At 36.9% G+C, this 16,676-nt stretch overlaps 1 protein-coding gene across 1 annotated transcript in view; it reads left to right on the forward strand.

Annotated features, from left to right (window-relative positions):
* Nucleotides 1-16,676, forward strand: part of LOC124358529 (regulator of telomere elongation helicase 1 homolog) — a 76,289-nt gene that overhangs the window by 48,900 nt on the left and 10,713 nt on the right. The window contains 12 exon segments of the mRNA XM_046810827.1: nucleotides 2,201-2,566; nucleotides 4,311-4,394; nucleotides 4,609-4,751; nucleotides 4,950-5,043; nucleotides 6,264-6,358; nucleotides 6,411-6,466; nucleotides 7,560-7,675; nucleotides 8,135-8,199; nucleotides 9,165-9,327; nucleotides 12,127-12,384; nucleotides 13,202-13,441; nucleotides 16,179-16,397. Coding sequence (XP_046666783.1) covers nucleotides 2,201-2,566; nucleotides 4,311-4,394; nucleotides 4,609-4,751; nucleotides 4,950-5,043; nucleotides 6,264-6,358; nucleotides 6,411-6,466; nucleotides 7,560-7,675; nucleotides 8,135-8,199; nucleotides 9,165-9,327; nucleotides 12,127-12,384; nucleotides 13,202-13,441; nucleotides 16,179-16,397 — 1,899 coding nt within the window.

Raw genomic sequence — 16,676 nt, forward strand, 5'->3', positions numbered from 1 at the left:
TCACACTATAAAAATTAGGTCTGTTAAATAAATAAAACCAACTTTCTGATAGGGCTGATCCTTTTGTGTTTCTATAGTCTTATTCCCTCTCAACTCGTAGTCGTAAACTACCTAGGTACAGTCAACTTCCAATTATCCTAGATCTTTAATAAATAATTAGAGGATAATGACCACAAATGGTTCAAAACCACTTCGATCCAAGGTAATATGGTAATGTGTAAAATATGGTTCAAACTAACAATCAAGGTAAAGTAACAAAATTCTGTTGTAAAGCGATCGATCAATAGTTGATAAGTTAAAAAAAAAAAAATTAAAATTAATACCATATTGATTATGTATTCTCTATGAACATTATGGTTAAACAAATTAAAAAATATTGATAATTTCTATAAATTAATGTATTGTATATTTTAATGAAATATGTTTTGTAACTATTACCAAAACAGTTTTCGTATGAATTGTACTAGTACTAGTATAATGTGACAAGGAATAAAAATAATGTTAAAATGTATTTGTTTATGACGCAAGTTAGGTGTTAACACGAGTGTTTATAGAATGGAAAGAGCAGACTTATCTTTACCATATTGGAAGGATATTCAAGGATACTGAGTTCTACGTCAACTACAGAGAGATTCAGTTTCCATTTTCACAGAGAGAAATTTAAACTCACAAAATGCTTGGTGGGCAAGAAATACTCCATTTTTGTGTGTTTGTTTTAATGTCTATGATAATGAAGAAGAAGAATAACATTCTATCTGGTAAAAGTAACCGTAATCTTCCTATCCTATAAAAACCCTCATGTTAAAATCTGGCTTTTTGTCTTTTTTTGAATATAATGCTTATGAAAATTGGAAATTTTTAGTGAAAGGACAATGTGTAATATCATTATGTCATGTCACAGAGTTCATGTTATGTGTTTTTATGTTCATCTTCAGAGCACTTATCTTTTTGAGCTCATCACTTGATTACACTTCACATATTGCCAGCATCTTTATCTTCCTATTTCTTGTTATCTTTGCCAACATTTATATTTATAGTGTATCTAATGCAGAAACAAAGATATAAGCTATATGTAATAAAAGTTGGTAACAACAACAATAGATTATTACCATGTTTTTACCATGTTGTATGTTGATTACTCACAATTATATGTAACTAGCGGGCCCCGGCGCGCTTTGCTGCGCATTTCAATAATTTTTTGCAAAAGTTGCCCGCGGCTTCGCACGCAATTTCCCGTTGAAAACAGTACACTATATTCACTTATTCTTTTTCTATCACATTCTAAAACATTGCTGAGATAATTGATAGTCGTTCCATCGTGAGCCTCTTGGGCGTATTATGAAGGTATGTACCATATTCCTGCCTCTATCTAGCTGTTACCCACGGCTTCGCACGCAAATCTTAAGAACCGAAGTCCTTATATTACTTAGTAAATTTTTTTTTTTTACTATAATAAATTTTAGATTAAATTAGTTATATCTCCGATGCCACGATTGAGCTTGCTTTTGTTGTCTCGATCGAGGAGAATATGTACACCACGGAGTTTTGAGAACCATACTTCTGTCAAAAAAAACAACTAAGGTTGATTTTATAACATTCTTTATATTTGTAGCCAACGTAAGATAGTAATTATGATATCTGCATTACTCTTCTGATCAAGCATGAGCATGGTTTATATTAAATAAATATTGCAGTTAAAGGTGAATTTTTACGTCAAATTTGAATTGTATTATCTGGATAGTAAAAGTCTATGTTTAACAGTGATTGCAAAAAACAGTTTAAACAAAATTTGTCGTTTCTCTTAAGCTTACTCTATGCTTTAAAACTATAAGTGTAATATATGTTTACAAAGAACAGCTGATTTAAAAATTTGAAAAGACGTTAACATATGTTTGCTGCTGCAATGCATTTCTTATGGGTATTTCTGTAACCAGTGGGGCGGAATCCTGAATCGGGAAAGGGATGGGCATAGCTTATAAACCTTCTCCGTGGAAAAATACATATACGTACAAATTTTCATCATGATCGGTCCAATAGTTCACGATTCCATAAAGGACAAACATACAAACATTCATTTTTATATATATAGATAGTATTACATACTTTTGTTTAATATTTATTATCTGATTGGTTTTGAATTCATATTTAGCAATTTAGTCTCAGCTAATTACTGTATGGCCCTTACTGATATCTCCCTCAGCTCAGGAAGTTGTCCCTTCAACTAGCCGGGCCATGGCTGTCTGTGTATGGTCTCCACTCCTCAATTGTGAGAGACCAGGCTCTGACAGGTCTGGCACAGTTCTTGTCCACCACCAGTGACTCTCCCCTTGCCTCAAAGGGCAACATGCTTGTAATATATACAATTGTCTGTTCAGATTCAAGGAGAGAGAACGTGCCAGTAATAGACCAGGCTCTGACAGGTCTGGCACAGTTCTTGTCCACCACCAGTGACTCTCCCCTTGCCTCAAAGGGCAACATGCTTGTGCGCTTCAACGAGTTCCTCAAGGTCGTTTATGCCAGCTGTGGCCCCCAGGGTGTCAAGAACAATTCTGATCTATTTTACAAGGTATATGTACACTTTGGATGTTTTGGAGTTCATTATGTTGTAAGCTTCAAATAAACATTACTAGTGTTTAGTAATAGTTTGAATTGAGTAGCTAGAAATGATTGATAGTAATACAATATACAGGGGTGCTGAAAAGTCCCGGGACGGTCTAATAACTTTTGAACTAATTACAATATAAGAACCAAAATTTACATCAAGCTTTTGCTCATAAAAAAACTATTATTTTATGTATTTCACCATGATATCCTGTTTATGGGGGACGTCCCGCTAGGGGTTGGTGAAAATTCTTAAATAGAAGCATAGGTCGAGTCGTACATCAAATTAAAGCTCTTTTTAATTGAAACATTTTGGCGAAAATCTGACGTAAAACAGTTGACGCATTACAAAATGGCGGACACTCAAAGATTATAAAATACAGAATTTTTCAAATGCAAACATTCTGGTTGTTAAAGAAAAACTGAGACACTTAATCTTTTATTTTACTTCTTTTACTTCAAATCACTTACCAAAACGGTTATAACAAATGTTCAAAGTGTTTGCCTTCAGTTTGCTGACAATATCCCAATCGATTGTAGAACGCTAATATCGCATTGTTTATCTGGAAATTCCTTATCAGCAGGTAAGGTTATTACCTTCCTTATCTGGGAAAAGTATCATTAAACAGATGCCTTACCTCATCACAGGATCTAATAATACGGTCACCAAACCCGCGCATCATTAATAAAGTTATTCTTTCTCTCTCGGAAAGCGCCATAGCAAAATAAACTAGCACTACTGAAACTACCTTCCTTATCTGGAAGGTAATCAGCTGGAGCAAACAAGACCAAAAAGACAACAATGAAATTGCCAGCTGACAGATACAGTTGTTTTATCAACTCAGTCACTTAGAAGTCTTCAAGCCCTAATTTTGCAAGTAGTTTCAGTAGTGCTAGTTTATTTTGCTATGGCGCTTTCCGAGAGAGAAAGAATAACTTTTATTAATGATGCGCGGGTTTGGTGACCGTATTAGATCCTGTGATGAGGTAAGGCATCTGTTTAATGATACTTTTCCCAGATAAGGAAGGTAATAACCTTACCTGCTGATAAGGAATTTCCAGATAAACAATGCGATATTAGCGTTCTACAATCGATTGGGATATTGTCAGCAAACTGAAGGCAAACACTTTGAACATTTGTTATAACCGTTTTGGTAAGTGATTTGAAGTAAAAGAAGTAAAATAAAAGATTAAGTGTCTCAGTTTTTCTTTAACAACCAGAATGTTTGCATTTGAAAAATTCTGTATTTTATAATCTTTGAGTGTCCGCCATTTTGTAATGCGTCAACTGTTTTACGTCAGATTTTCGCCAAAATGTTTCAATTAAAAAGAGCTTTAATTTGATGTACGACTCGACCTATGCTTCTATTTAAGAATTTTCACCAACCCCTAGCGGGACGTCCCCCATAAGCAGGATATCATGGTGAAATACATAAAATAATAGTTTTTTATGAGCAAAAGCTTGATGTAAATTTTGGTTCTTATATTGTAATTAGTTCAAAAGTTATTAGACCGTCCCGGGACTTTTCAGCACCCCTGTAGAATAATTCATATGTAATTAATTTAGTTATCAAGGTAATGTTTTGTCTTCTGTGAAGTTCATTAAATAATTGTTTTAGTCATTAAATAATTTTGCTTATGAGCCTCAATGTTTACAAAGTCAGATGTTTTACAAATCTCTGGAGTCACCCGTGTCTCTATTGGCCCAGGTATACATTGAACCGGAAGTACCGAAGAAAGCCAAACCTGATTCTTGGTCCAGCTCCAAAACTACCCTCAACTCCAATGCTAAGGTGATAAACTTCTGGTGTTTCAGCCCTGGATTTGCGTGAGTTTCGAACTTATCAATTCTATGCAGATATCAGATTAAAACTACTGTTTTATCCAGTAGTTGTTATTAAGTTTGAAATTTTTACAAATATTTCTACTGTCAACAACTTCAAAAGCTTGTTACTTTAGCTTAATACATTAATCAATATAAGATAGAAGGTTAATTCTGTCCTGCAGGATGAGATCTCTGCTGAAGCAGGGGGTTCACTGCATAGTCCTGACCAGTGGAAACCCTGTCGCCTCTACATGCTACCATCTCTGAGCTGGGCATTCCCATCCCTGTACAACTTGAGAACCCTCACATCATTGAGCCATCTCAGGTAATGTTCACATGACATTGTAATCATGAGTACACTCTATAGTCCTGACCAGTGGAACCCTGTCGCCTCTACATGCTACCATCTCTGAGCTGGGCATTCCCATCCCTGTACAACTTGAGAACCCTCACATCATTGAGCCATCTCAGGTAATGTTCACATGACATTGTAATCATGAGTACACTCTATAGTCCTGACCAGTGGAACCCTGTCGCCTCTACATGCTACCATCTCTGAGCTGGGCATTCCCATCCCTGTACAACTTGAGAACCCTCACATCATTGAGCCATCTCAGGTAATGTTCACATGACATTGTAATCATGTGTACACTCTATAGTCCTGACCAGTGGAACCTTGTCGCCTCTACATGCTACCATCTCTGAGCTGGGCATTCCCATTCCTGTACAACTTGAGAACCCTCACATCATTGAGCCATCTCAGGTAATGTTCACATGACATTGTAATCATGAGTACACTCTATAGTCCTGACCAGTGGAACCTTGTCGCCTCTACATGCTACCATCTCTGAGCTGGGCATTCCCATTCCTGTACAACTTGAGAACCCTCACATCATTGAGCCATCTCAGGTAATGTTCACATGACATTGTAATCATGAGTACACTCTATAGTCCTGACCAGTGGAACCTTGTCGCCTCTACATGCTACCATCTCTGAGCTGGGCATTCCCATTCCTGTACAACTTGAGAACCCTCACATCATTGAGCCATCTCAGGTAATGTTCACATGACATTGTAATCATGAGTACACTCTATAGTCCTGACCAGTGGAACCCTGTCGCCTCTACATGCTACCATCTCTGAGCTGGGCATTCCCATTCCTGTACAACTTGAGAACCCTCACATCATTGAGCCATCTCAGGTAATGTTCACATGACATTGTAATCATGAGTACACTCTATAGTCCTGACCAGTGGAACCCTGTCGCCTCTACATGCTACCATCTCTGAGCTGGGCATTCCCATCCCTGTACAACTTGAGAACCCTCACATCATTGAGCCATCTCAGGTAATGTTCACATGACATTGTAATCATGAGTACACTCTATAGTCCTGACCAGTGGAACCCTGTCGCCTCTACATGCTACCATCTCTGAGCTGGGCATTCCCATCCCTGTACAACTTGAGAACCCTCACATCATTGAGCCATCTCAGGTAATGTTCACATGACATTGTAATCATGAGTACACTCTATAGTCCTGACCAGTGGAACCCTGTCGCCTCTACATGCTACCATCTCTGAGCTGGGCATTCCCATTCCTGTACAACTTGAGAACCCTCACATCATTGAGCCATCTCAGGTAATGTTCACATGACATTGTAATCATGAGTACACTCTATAGTCCTGACCAGTGGAACCCTGTCGCCTCTACATGCTACCATCTCTGAGCTGGGCATTCCCATCCCTGTACAACTTGAGAACCCTCACATCATTGAGCCATCTCAGGTAATGTTCACATGACATTGTAATCATGAGTACACTCTATAGTCCTGACCAGTGGAAACCCTGTCGCCTCTACATGCTACCATCTCTGAGCTGGGCATTCCCATTCCTGTACAACTTGAGAACCCTCACATCATTGAGCCATCTCAGGTAATGTTCACATGACATTGTAATCATGAGTACACTCTATAGTCCTGACCAGTGGAACCCTGTCGCCTCTACATGCTACCATCTCTGAGCTGGGCATTCCCATTCCCTGTACAACTTGAGAACCCTCACATCATTGAGCCATCTCAGGTAATGTTCACATGACATTGTAATCATGAGTACACTCTATAGTCCTGACCAGTGGAACCCTGTCGCCTCTACATGCTACCATCTCTGAGCTGGGCATTCCCATTCCTGTACAACTTGAGAACCCTCACATCATTGAGCCATCTCAGGTAATGTTCACATGACATTGTAATCATGAGTACACTCTATAGTCCTGACCAGTGGAACCCTGTCGCCTCTACATGCTACCATCTCTGAGCTGGGCATTCCCATTCCTGTACAACTTGAGAACCCTCACATCATTGAGCCATCTCAGGTAATGTTCACATGACATTGTAATCATGAGTGCACTCTATAGTCCTGACCAGTGGAACCCTGTCGCCTCTACATGCTACCATCTCTGAGCTGGGCATTCCCATTCCTGTACAACTTGAGAACCCTCACATCATTGAGCCATCTCAGGTAATGTTCACATGACATTGTAATCATGAGTGCACTCTATAGTCCTGACCAGTGGAACCCTGTCGCCTCTACATGCTACCATCTCTGAGCTGGGCATTCCCATTCCTGTACAACTTGAGAACCCTCACATCATTGAGCCATCTCAGGTAATGTTCACATGACATTGTAATCATGAGTGCACTCTATAGTCCTGACCAGTGGAACCCTGTCGCCTCTACATGCTACCATCTCTGAGCTGGGCATTCCCATTCCTGTACAACTTGAGAACCCTCACATCATTGAGCCATCTCAGGTAATGTTCACATGACATTGTGTAATCATGAGTACACTCTATAGTCCTGACCAGTGGAACCCTGTCGCCTCTACATGCTACCATCTCTGAGCTGGGCATTCCCATTCCTGTACAACTTGAGAACCCTCACATCATTGAGCCATCTCAGGTAATGTTCACATGACATTGTAATCATGAGTACACTCTATAGTCCTGACCAGTGGAACCCTGTCGCCTCTACATGCTACCATCTCTGAGCTGGGCATTCCCATTCCTGTACAACTTGAGAACCCTCACATCATTGAGCCATCTCAGGTAATGTTCACATGACATTGTAATCATGAGTACACTCTATAGTCCTGACCAGTGGAACCCTGTCGCCTCTACATGCTACCATCTCTGAGCTGGGCATTCCCATTCCTGTACAACTTGAGAACCCTCACATCATTGAGCCATCTCAGGTAATGTTCACATGACATTGTAATCATGAGTACACTCTATAGTCCTGACCAGTGGAACCCTGTCGCCTCTACATGCTACCATCTCTGAGCTGGGCATTCCCATTCCTGTACAACTTGAGAACCCTCACATCATTGAGTCATCTCAGGTAATGTTCACATGACATTGTAATCATGAGTACACTCTATTGTCCTAGTTTTCTAACAAACAAAACTTCTTCATGCATATAAATACTATACAGTTGTTATATTTTATTCATATTGACATTATATTTTTTATTGCTCCACTGTCAAGCTTATAACAGTAGAGAAAAGTAGTGAAAGCTCTATACTTGCTTAGAAACTAGTAACAATATCACAGTTACTCATATATCCTCATGTAACATCATAATTTTGATCATTGTTTTTTGTGAGAAGTTGTGCTCAGTAAATTTGAAACAGAAATGTTTTTTCTCGTTTCAGATCTCTGTAAATGTGTTGAACAAAGGGCCAACTGGTGAAAAACTGATATCTACCTTCGCTAATAGGTCAGTAAAACTGAAGAATTCCTACAAATTATCTTTTGTTAATTTGAAAACATTTTTGCCACTAAGAAAGAACAAAATGAGTGTATCCTTCAAATTACATAATTAAAATTCAATACAAATTTCTTTATTTATTTAGATTGAATAGAATAAAATAGTTTGTAAACTTTTACACTCAAGTTTTGTACACCCTGTACGCTCAGCTCACATATATTATCAATTTAAACAGCAGTTTAATGTGTAATTAATATTGTACCCAAATTAAAATATTTTGTATCAGAAATATAGCCTCGAAAAGTGTTTAATATAAGTAACAAGAATACACCTTTGAACACTTATATTTTTTATTTGTACAATGTACATTTTGGATTCGAAGAATACATTTTCAGGTAACTTATAAATGAAGTAAATAAATAATTAAACCAAATTAACATAATTTTTAACTACCTTTGTGGTTAAATTTTGTCATATCCAACCTCATTAGCGAAAATTACAATTAAATCAGTCTTATTCCTAAGGCATTGAATGTTTATAGAAACAATTTTGAGTCCATTGGTACAACTATTCGTAGTACTATTAAGTTTATAGTAAAGCTTATAAGGCTTGAGGCTGATTAGAGTGTTTTATAAGTTGTCTCTACACTTCTGAGTGTAAGTATGTTTGAGATACAATTTTATCCGGACTTTCAAAAACTATTATTTAGTACATACTTTGCTTACTTGGCTACATTTGTTCTACATTAAAAGCCAACATTTAAATTCATATTGCAACTGATCATTAAGGATTGCAGATGTTGGTTCTCACTGAAAAGACACAGCTTCATACTTAGAAGCTAACTTTGCTTGAACCATACATAAGTAGGCTAAACATTTTTTAAATCACCTGTTCATATTATAGTTAAATAATCATAAAGAAGTAGTTAAAATTAAGGAAAAATTCAGAAGTTTTATTGAACTACTTTGTTCCAGGGAGAATCCAAAGTACCTGGGAGATCTAGGGAGAATGCTGACCAACTTCTGCAGAGTGGTACCAGATGGAGTGTTGATGTTTTTTCCGTCTTATCCACTCATGGAGAAAACCATAAATCTTTGGCAACAAGAAGGTTTCTGGTCCCAAATAATCGCCCTAAAGGTATCTAAATCAGTTTTAAAATTTATACAAGTTGTCAAAAAAGTCCGAGGACAGCTACATATTTTTGAAAAAGATCTAAGATAGAGCTACAAAACTTGGTAAAAAGTTATTGGACATAAAACTTTAATTTAACACATATCCAGTGACTCACTTCTTCTTCAGGGGGACGGACCATAAGGAATCAGAAGAAAATCTTAAATTTAAGTATAGGTTGGTATGCACATCATATTGAAGGAGGCAATTAGGGTGATTCTAAAACTCAAACAAGATGAGTCATGTAAGTTATATTTTAAAGAGCTAAAGTTTATGACTGTATACAGCCTCTATATATATAGAACAGTATTATAATGTAAAAAAATAATGAGACTAAATTACCACGACAACTACATGTTCATGATTATAATTAGAAACAAAAATAACTTTGTAATGAAACAACATAATAAAGAAAAATTTAAGCAAAGCCCAACTTATATGGGAATCAAGTTTATGGGGAACCTGCCAGGTAGCATCAGGAATGAAAACAATAGTGTTAGATTCAAAAATAAATTAAAACAGTTTGTAATTGATTTATCATGTTATAACTTTGAAGAGTTTTACTCCCAGAGCCATGTATTTTGATTTTGATTTCTGAAGTCTAGTGGAATTAATTATAATTTGGTAATAAAAACGATTTTAAATAATATTAAACCTATTTTCAACTATGTAAAGATTTAACTATGTTAAGAAAATAATTTACATTAAAAGTATTGTATATATGTGCAACTAATATAACATCACTTGAATTTATTTATTAAGAACGACGCATTCATGTACATTTTATGTATGTCTTGAATAAAGATATTATTGATTGATTGATTGATTGATTAAAGGTCTATTAGTAGAATGCAATGTCACAGATCCAACATCAAACGGACAATCGAGCTGGAAATGGCAGAAAAACTACTCTGTGCCAAATTTTGTAGCTATGAAATATTTAACATAAATACGAGGCGTGTTCAGAAAGTAAGTACTGTATCATTCTGCTGCCACTGTAGCGCTGCAATTGGTGTTCCGCGCATGCGCACTAGTCATCCTTATTCACTGGCTCTCGTCTCACGCCATTTTTGTTGTTCTATGTTGTTTACAGTTTTTCCTGAACGTTTAAAATTTTTAAGACAATTAGTGATCCCGCCAATTGTGAAATTTGTTCCGTGATAAAATTTTTCAACGCAAGGAATGTGAAACTGGCTGAAATTTATTGTCAACTTTGAGATGTTTACAGGGAAGACGTGATGATTGAAGGAATGGTGAGAAAGTGGGTTAGAATGTTCAATGGTGGTTGAACAAATGTGCATGATGAGAATCGGAGCGGTCAACCTTCTCTTGTCACTCAATTATTGGTTCGACAATTTCGTTGGGAGCAGTTCGATCACCTGCCCTACAGCCCAGACTTGGCACTGTCTGACTACCACTTGTTCCTGCACAAGAAGCGCGAGCTAGGCGGCCAACGCTTTGAAACCGACGATGAAGTGAAAACTGCCGCGGAGTCATGCCTACATTCGTTGGCGGAAACCTTCTACGAAGAGGGTCTAGACAAATTGATCACCCAGTATGACAAGTGTTTGAACATTGGTCGAAACAATGTTGAAAAATAGTTTTACGGTTTTGGCTTTCATGTAGAAATAAAATTGTTTTGCAAAAACTTTGTTTTGCAAAAACTTTGTTTTACTTGTTTTTTTTTTTAAAGGGTACTTACTTTCTGAGCACACCTCGTATATATGTGTTAGTTACAGGATGTATTCTCTTCTGTGTGATAATATAAGTAACTCTGTCAATGTTAGCTTTATACTGACTGTCTCTGTGTGTGTGGACAGCCACTGTTTGTGGAGCCGCAGTACAGGGACCGGCTGGCCGATGTGATGACACCTCGTATATATGTGTTGGTTACAGGATATGCTCTCTTCTGTGTGATAATATAAGTAACTCTGTCAATGTTAGCTTTGTACTGACTATCTCTGTGTGTGTGGACAGCCACTGTTTGTGGAGCCGCAGTACAGGGACCGGCTGGCCGATGTGATGACACCTCGTATATATGTGTTACTTACAGGATATGCTCTCTTCTGTGTGATAATATAAGTAACTCTGTCAATGTTAGCTTTGTACTGACTGTCTCTGTGTGTGTGGACAGCCACTGTTTGTGGAGCCGCAGTACAGGGACCGGCTGGCCGATGTGATGACACCTCGTATATATGTGTTACTTACAGGATATGCTCTCTTCTGTGTGATAATATAAGTAACTCTGTCAATGTTAGCTTTGTACTGACTGTCTCTGTGTGTGTGGACAGCCACTGTTTGTGGAGCCGCAGTACAGGGACCGGCTGGCCGATGTGATGACACCTCGTATATATGTGTTGGTTACAGGATATGCTCTCTTCTGTGTGATAATATAAGTAACTCTGTCAATGTTAGCTTTGTACTGACTGTCTCTGTGTGTGTGGACAGCCACTGTTTGTGGAGCCGCAGTACAGGGACCGGCTGGCCGATGTGATGACACCTCGTATATATGTGTTACTTACAGGATATGCTCTCTTCTGTGTGATAATATAAGTAACTCTGTCAATGTTAGCTTTATACTGACTGTCTCTGTGTGTGTGTGGACAGCCACTGTTTGTGGAGCCGCAGTACAGGGACCGGCTGGCCGATGTGATGACACCTCGTATATATGTGTTGGTTACAGGATATGCTCTCTTCTGTGTGATAATATAAGTAACTCTGTCAATGTTAGCTTTATACTGACTGTCTCTGTGTGTGTGTGGACAGCCGCTGTTTGTGGAGCCGCAGTACAGGGACCGGCTGGCCGATGTGATGAAGGAGTACAACTCAGCTCTGGAGGCAGAAGACTCGCGTGGTGCGGTATTCCTGGCCGTGCTGCGAGGCAAGGTGTCGGAAGGTATGGACTTCGCAGATGCCCGCTGCCGTGCAGTCATCATCACCGGACTGCCTTATCCACCTTTCAAGGACCCCAGAATTATACTGAAGCGAGAGTATGTTGATAACCTTCGCAAAACTGATCCTAAGGTAGGTTCTTTGTTTTGTGTTCTTCACCTTTGATTAACTTAATCAAACATCTATTCGCTTTCTGTGTACTTTATTTACACCGGTTTGTTCTGAATAAAATTTTCTACAAATGTTATTACAAATGTTGATGTGTTTCTTGATGAAATAACTAAGTTATTGTTGTCCAAAGATGAAAAAATGTGTTTTTCACTCCATTTTTTGCATTTGACACTGTTTTTTTTTTTTTTTCAAAATCTACTTAACTTACAGTTCTGGGACCTGTTTTATTTAATTTATCAGGTCAAAAAACTATAAGAAACAATTGAATTCACCCTTTAATCTACCTTACCAGAATTTCAGGAAGACCTTTGGTTTTACATGGTGAGCTGAAATTCGGGCGAAATCTTTCACTAGCCGTAACTCGCTAACTAAGCATTTCCAAACTCATGTTTATGTAAACTTTTTCGTTTTTTTACATGTAGAATGAGTTCCCACAGTTTCTGCATATCTTTGTGAATCACCTTGAATATACGAGAATTAGTTCAACGTACAAATATTTGAGTATAAACATTAGGCAGTTTGATTCGGCGTGGCAATAATGTTCTACTGTCAACACAGAACTTAATTCTTATCCATTGGAACATGCGTATCCAAACGGAGCAATCCTTAGGGGGTTAAAAGAATCACATTAAGTTATAACCTGGAAATGTCAGTATATAGGTTTTGTAATATTTGTAACTTTAAATTCATATGGAAATAAATAATTTCAGGCACGATTTATTAGGTTATACCATTGAATTTTAGTGGCACATGCACCGAGTCCTTGTGTTTGTCTTAGGCTCTCTCGGGCAACGAATGGTATCAGTTGGAGGCCACCAGGGCTGTGAACCAAGCTGTGGGCCGCGTGATCCGACATGGCAGCGATTTCGGAGCCATCATGCTCTGTGACTGTCGGTTCGAGTCGTCCAACATCACCAACTCTCTGTCAGCTTGGGTGCGACCCCACATTAACAAGTGTCAAGAGTTTGGACTTGCCTACGGTCGTGTGTCCAAGTTCTTCAAGAGCATGGGGATAGCAGTGAGTTGATTTGTTAAAATTAATCTAAATCAGTTCAGGATGTCAGGAGGAAAAAGGCTAAAGTCTCTTGAAGATCTGGATGATATATCATAATGGTAGTAAATGGGAAAGAGACAATCTAATCAAAATATCGGCCAACAGTTTGATTAAAAATGACCACTGACTAAAATATTGTATAGTTTTATTTTGGTTAAATATAACCAGGACTTTTGTATAAATTTATATTCCTGTAGCCTTGGAAGTAACCTTTTTTCAGAATTCATTGAATTTGTTCTGAACACATTGATCTTTTTCTAATATAAAACTAAAACAATAGACAAATATTTATTTTACAATATGTTTTCTGTTATCACAATGTAATAAAAAAAATGCACAAAAAACCTTATGAAACATAAAAAAACCATTTATTTAATTACAAGGCTTAAACCCATTTTACAATCTTTTTTTAAGAGATATATTTATATTATTCGTTTTCATCATAAACTGTCTTTAAAAAATTCATTTACACTATAACATGTTTTTTTGACAAAGTGCTTCTTTTAATTTTTTTGTAAATATACAGGTAGATAAGGGAAGAGTTTTATATGACTGTGAAATATGATTACCTATATAATTTCAATCTTAGATAAAGAGGACTAGTTTAAAAAAATTTTAGTTTATGTGCTGGATATTGAAACAAATTACAATTTCTTGTGTGAAATCTATGATTAAATTCGTATTTTTCAAATTGATCAGGATTCTTATGAACTAATTTAAGCACTTCAAAAAATGTACATACATGGCAAAGTAAGGATGTTACAAACAAACATGTCTGATTACTTTTGGGTTCAACTGCTGACAGTGACAGCTGTTTTGCGGTACAAAATAAACTACTCTTCTTGTTACATGTTGTTCTTGTTGTTGCCGTGTACTGTGGCAACATAGTTATGATTAAATTTTATAAATTGTTTACTGCATTTAAACTGTTTGCTCTAAATGCTAAGAAGTAGATCATTTAGTGAATTTTGCAAAACACAATTGTAAGAAGACCATGATTATCTATCCCGTGTGTATCAAAATGTATAAGTCTAAATTACCAAGTGGTGCAAAAGAACGCTTGGATTTGAGTAGCTAGTATCAGTGGAAGTGAGCTGTCAGAGGCGTCATTTGGTGTATTAGAGTGTCCAGTTTTTGTACTAACAGCGCAGTGGACCGTGCAACAGAGTTCAATGTCATGCGCAATGGTACGATACCTGACCGTAACACGATACTTTGTTGGGTAAGCTCATTTTGTACTAACAGCGCAGTGGACCGTGCAACAGAGTTCAATGTCATGCGCAATGGTACGATACCTGACCGTAACACGATACTTTGTTGGGTAAGCTCATTTTGTACAACTAGATCAGTTACAGAGAATAATTGAACTGGTTGTCCTCGAATGGTTTGACCATGTTAAGTAGTCTCGCACCATCAGCCCTTTGATGGATTGAGATTGTTCAGAAACTTCAACGTGATTTTGATCAATGAAGAATTATTTGTGAGAGAATGCTTGATACCATTGCCAATGGTAATGTTGTTTTAATGATGAATAATGAAGTTCACTTCTCTTTGAATGGATCTGTAAACGAGCAGAACTGCCGCTATCGGACAGACAACAACCCACAAGTAATGTATCGAAACCACTGCACAGTCCTAAAGTTATGACATTGTGTGGGGTTTCAAAATTTTTCTTGATGTACCTTAATTTTTTTTTAAGAGGTTAGTGCGTCACATTTAATTCTCAATATTATGTGGAAATTCCACACAATTTTTTTGCAGCTACAAATTGAAACTGTTTGGATCAACAAGGCAGAGGTCTGTTTTCAATAGGATGAAGCCAACACCCTACATGGGTAACGCATTTGTGGAAGTCATTAAAGAAATATTTCCTGATCATGTTATTTCACGTTTCAGCTATCTGCATTGGCTTGCACACTCGCCAGATCTGTCACCATGCGGCTTTTTTTTGGGTCACTTAAAATTTAAAGTTTATTGTTGTAACCTTGTTCACTCGAACATTCAAGGCTGCAATAGTGAAAAGATTGCTGCTGTTTCACAGGACACTGAGTTATGGAGAACTTTGAATGAAGACTTTTAATGTGTGTGAAAGCAGAAAAACAGCAACTCTCTGATGCTATTTAAAAAATAAATAAGTACTTTAGAATTCTCAACATCCAATTCTTAAATTGGGTAGTAAGCTGATTTGGTATTGATCAAATTTGTGTCATTAAAATAAATCTACTTATAGCATTTTAAAATTAATGCTTTTTTGCATCACCTGTATAACAGTTTTAATTTACTGCTCTGATATGCAATCATCGTCATTTTTCTAGAACATGTCTTGCTTTCTTTGGTATTACATAGTGATATTTTAATAATCTGCAACTAGAGTGTTTATAGTAATAGAAAATGGTTATTTAAAAACTAGGCTTCATGCTCTCTAGGAACAGAGCTTTTATTGACAGAAGCACAGGTAATTTACATTACCTCTCACTTTAATGATGCATATATTTTTAAAAACATATTTATTTATTTATGTTAAATAAAATTAAATCAGAATAAAAATGAATTAATAAAGAAAGTTAAAGTAAGGTTATGATTTAAATTTCATTAGACATTTTAACACGATGGATTAATTTGAGTTTCATGTTTTCTTTCTTAACATCCATTTCATTTTGAATTTATGAATCATACTAATTTACATTTTCTTAATTTTCAGCCACAGACACGGCCTATTCAATCAGGTGCTAGTTTTGATTCTGTGGAAGGTAAAGTGCGGATAAAGGAAAAAGCTGAAAAACCACGAAAAGAAAATTTAAGTCAAAATTCAATGCAGCAGTTTTTAGAAAAGGTTCTACAGACACAACCGAAAACGAAGACTTCAGCACAACCTTCCCCCAGTGGTCTGTTTGATGCCATTGATGTCTCAGCATCTCAGGTACTCATATACAGTAAACATCCTTAACCTTTATATTAAAAATAATTTTTTTTTCTTTTGAGGCTAAATAGACGAAATACTTTGTAGCAAAAAACAATGTGGAAATCCAATAATCATAAACATATTTTTAAAACGGTACATTAAAACATTTATTTTTATATTGTAAAATTTTCACTGTTTGTCAGAAACTCTAAAACGGATGTCCTTCAAGCCACTGGCTTAACTTTTTCCTGAAGATTGAGTTATTGAGAGTGTTCATGTAGGTTGGAGTTTGTTATG

This window comes from Homalodisca vitripennis, chromosome 3 (assembly GCF_021130785.1).
Source record: "Homalodisca vitripennis isolate AUS2020 chromosome 3, UT_GWSS_2.1, whole genome shotgun sequence".
Taxonomy (NCBI): Eukaryota; Metazoa; Arthropoda; class Insecta; order Hemiptera; family Cicadellidae; genus Homalodisca; species Homalodisca vitripennis.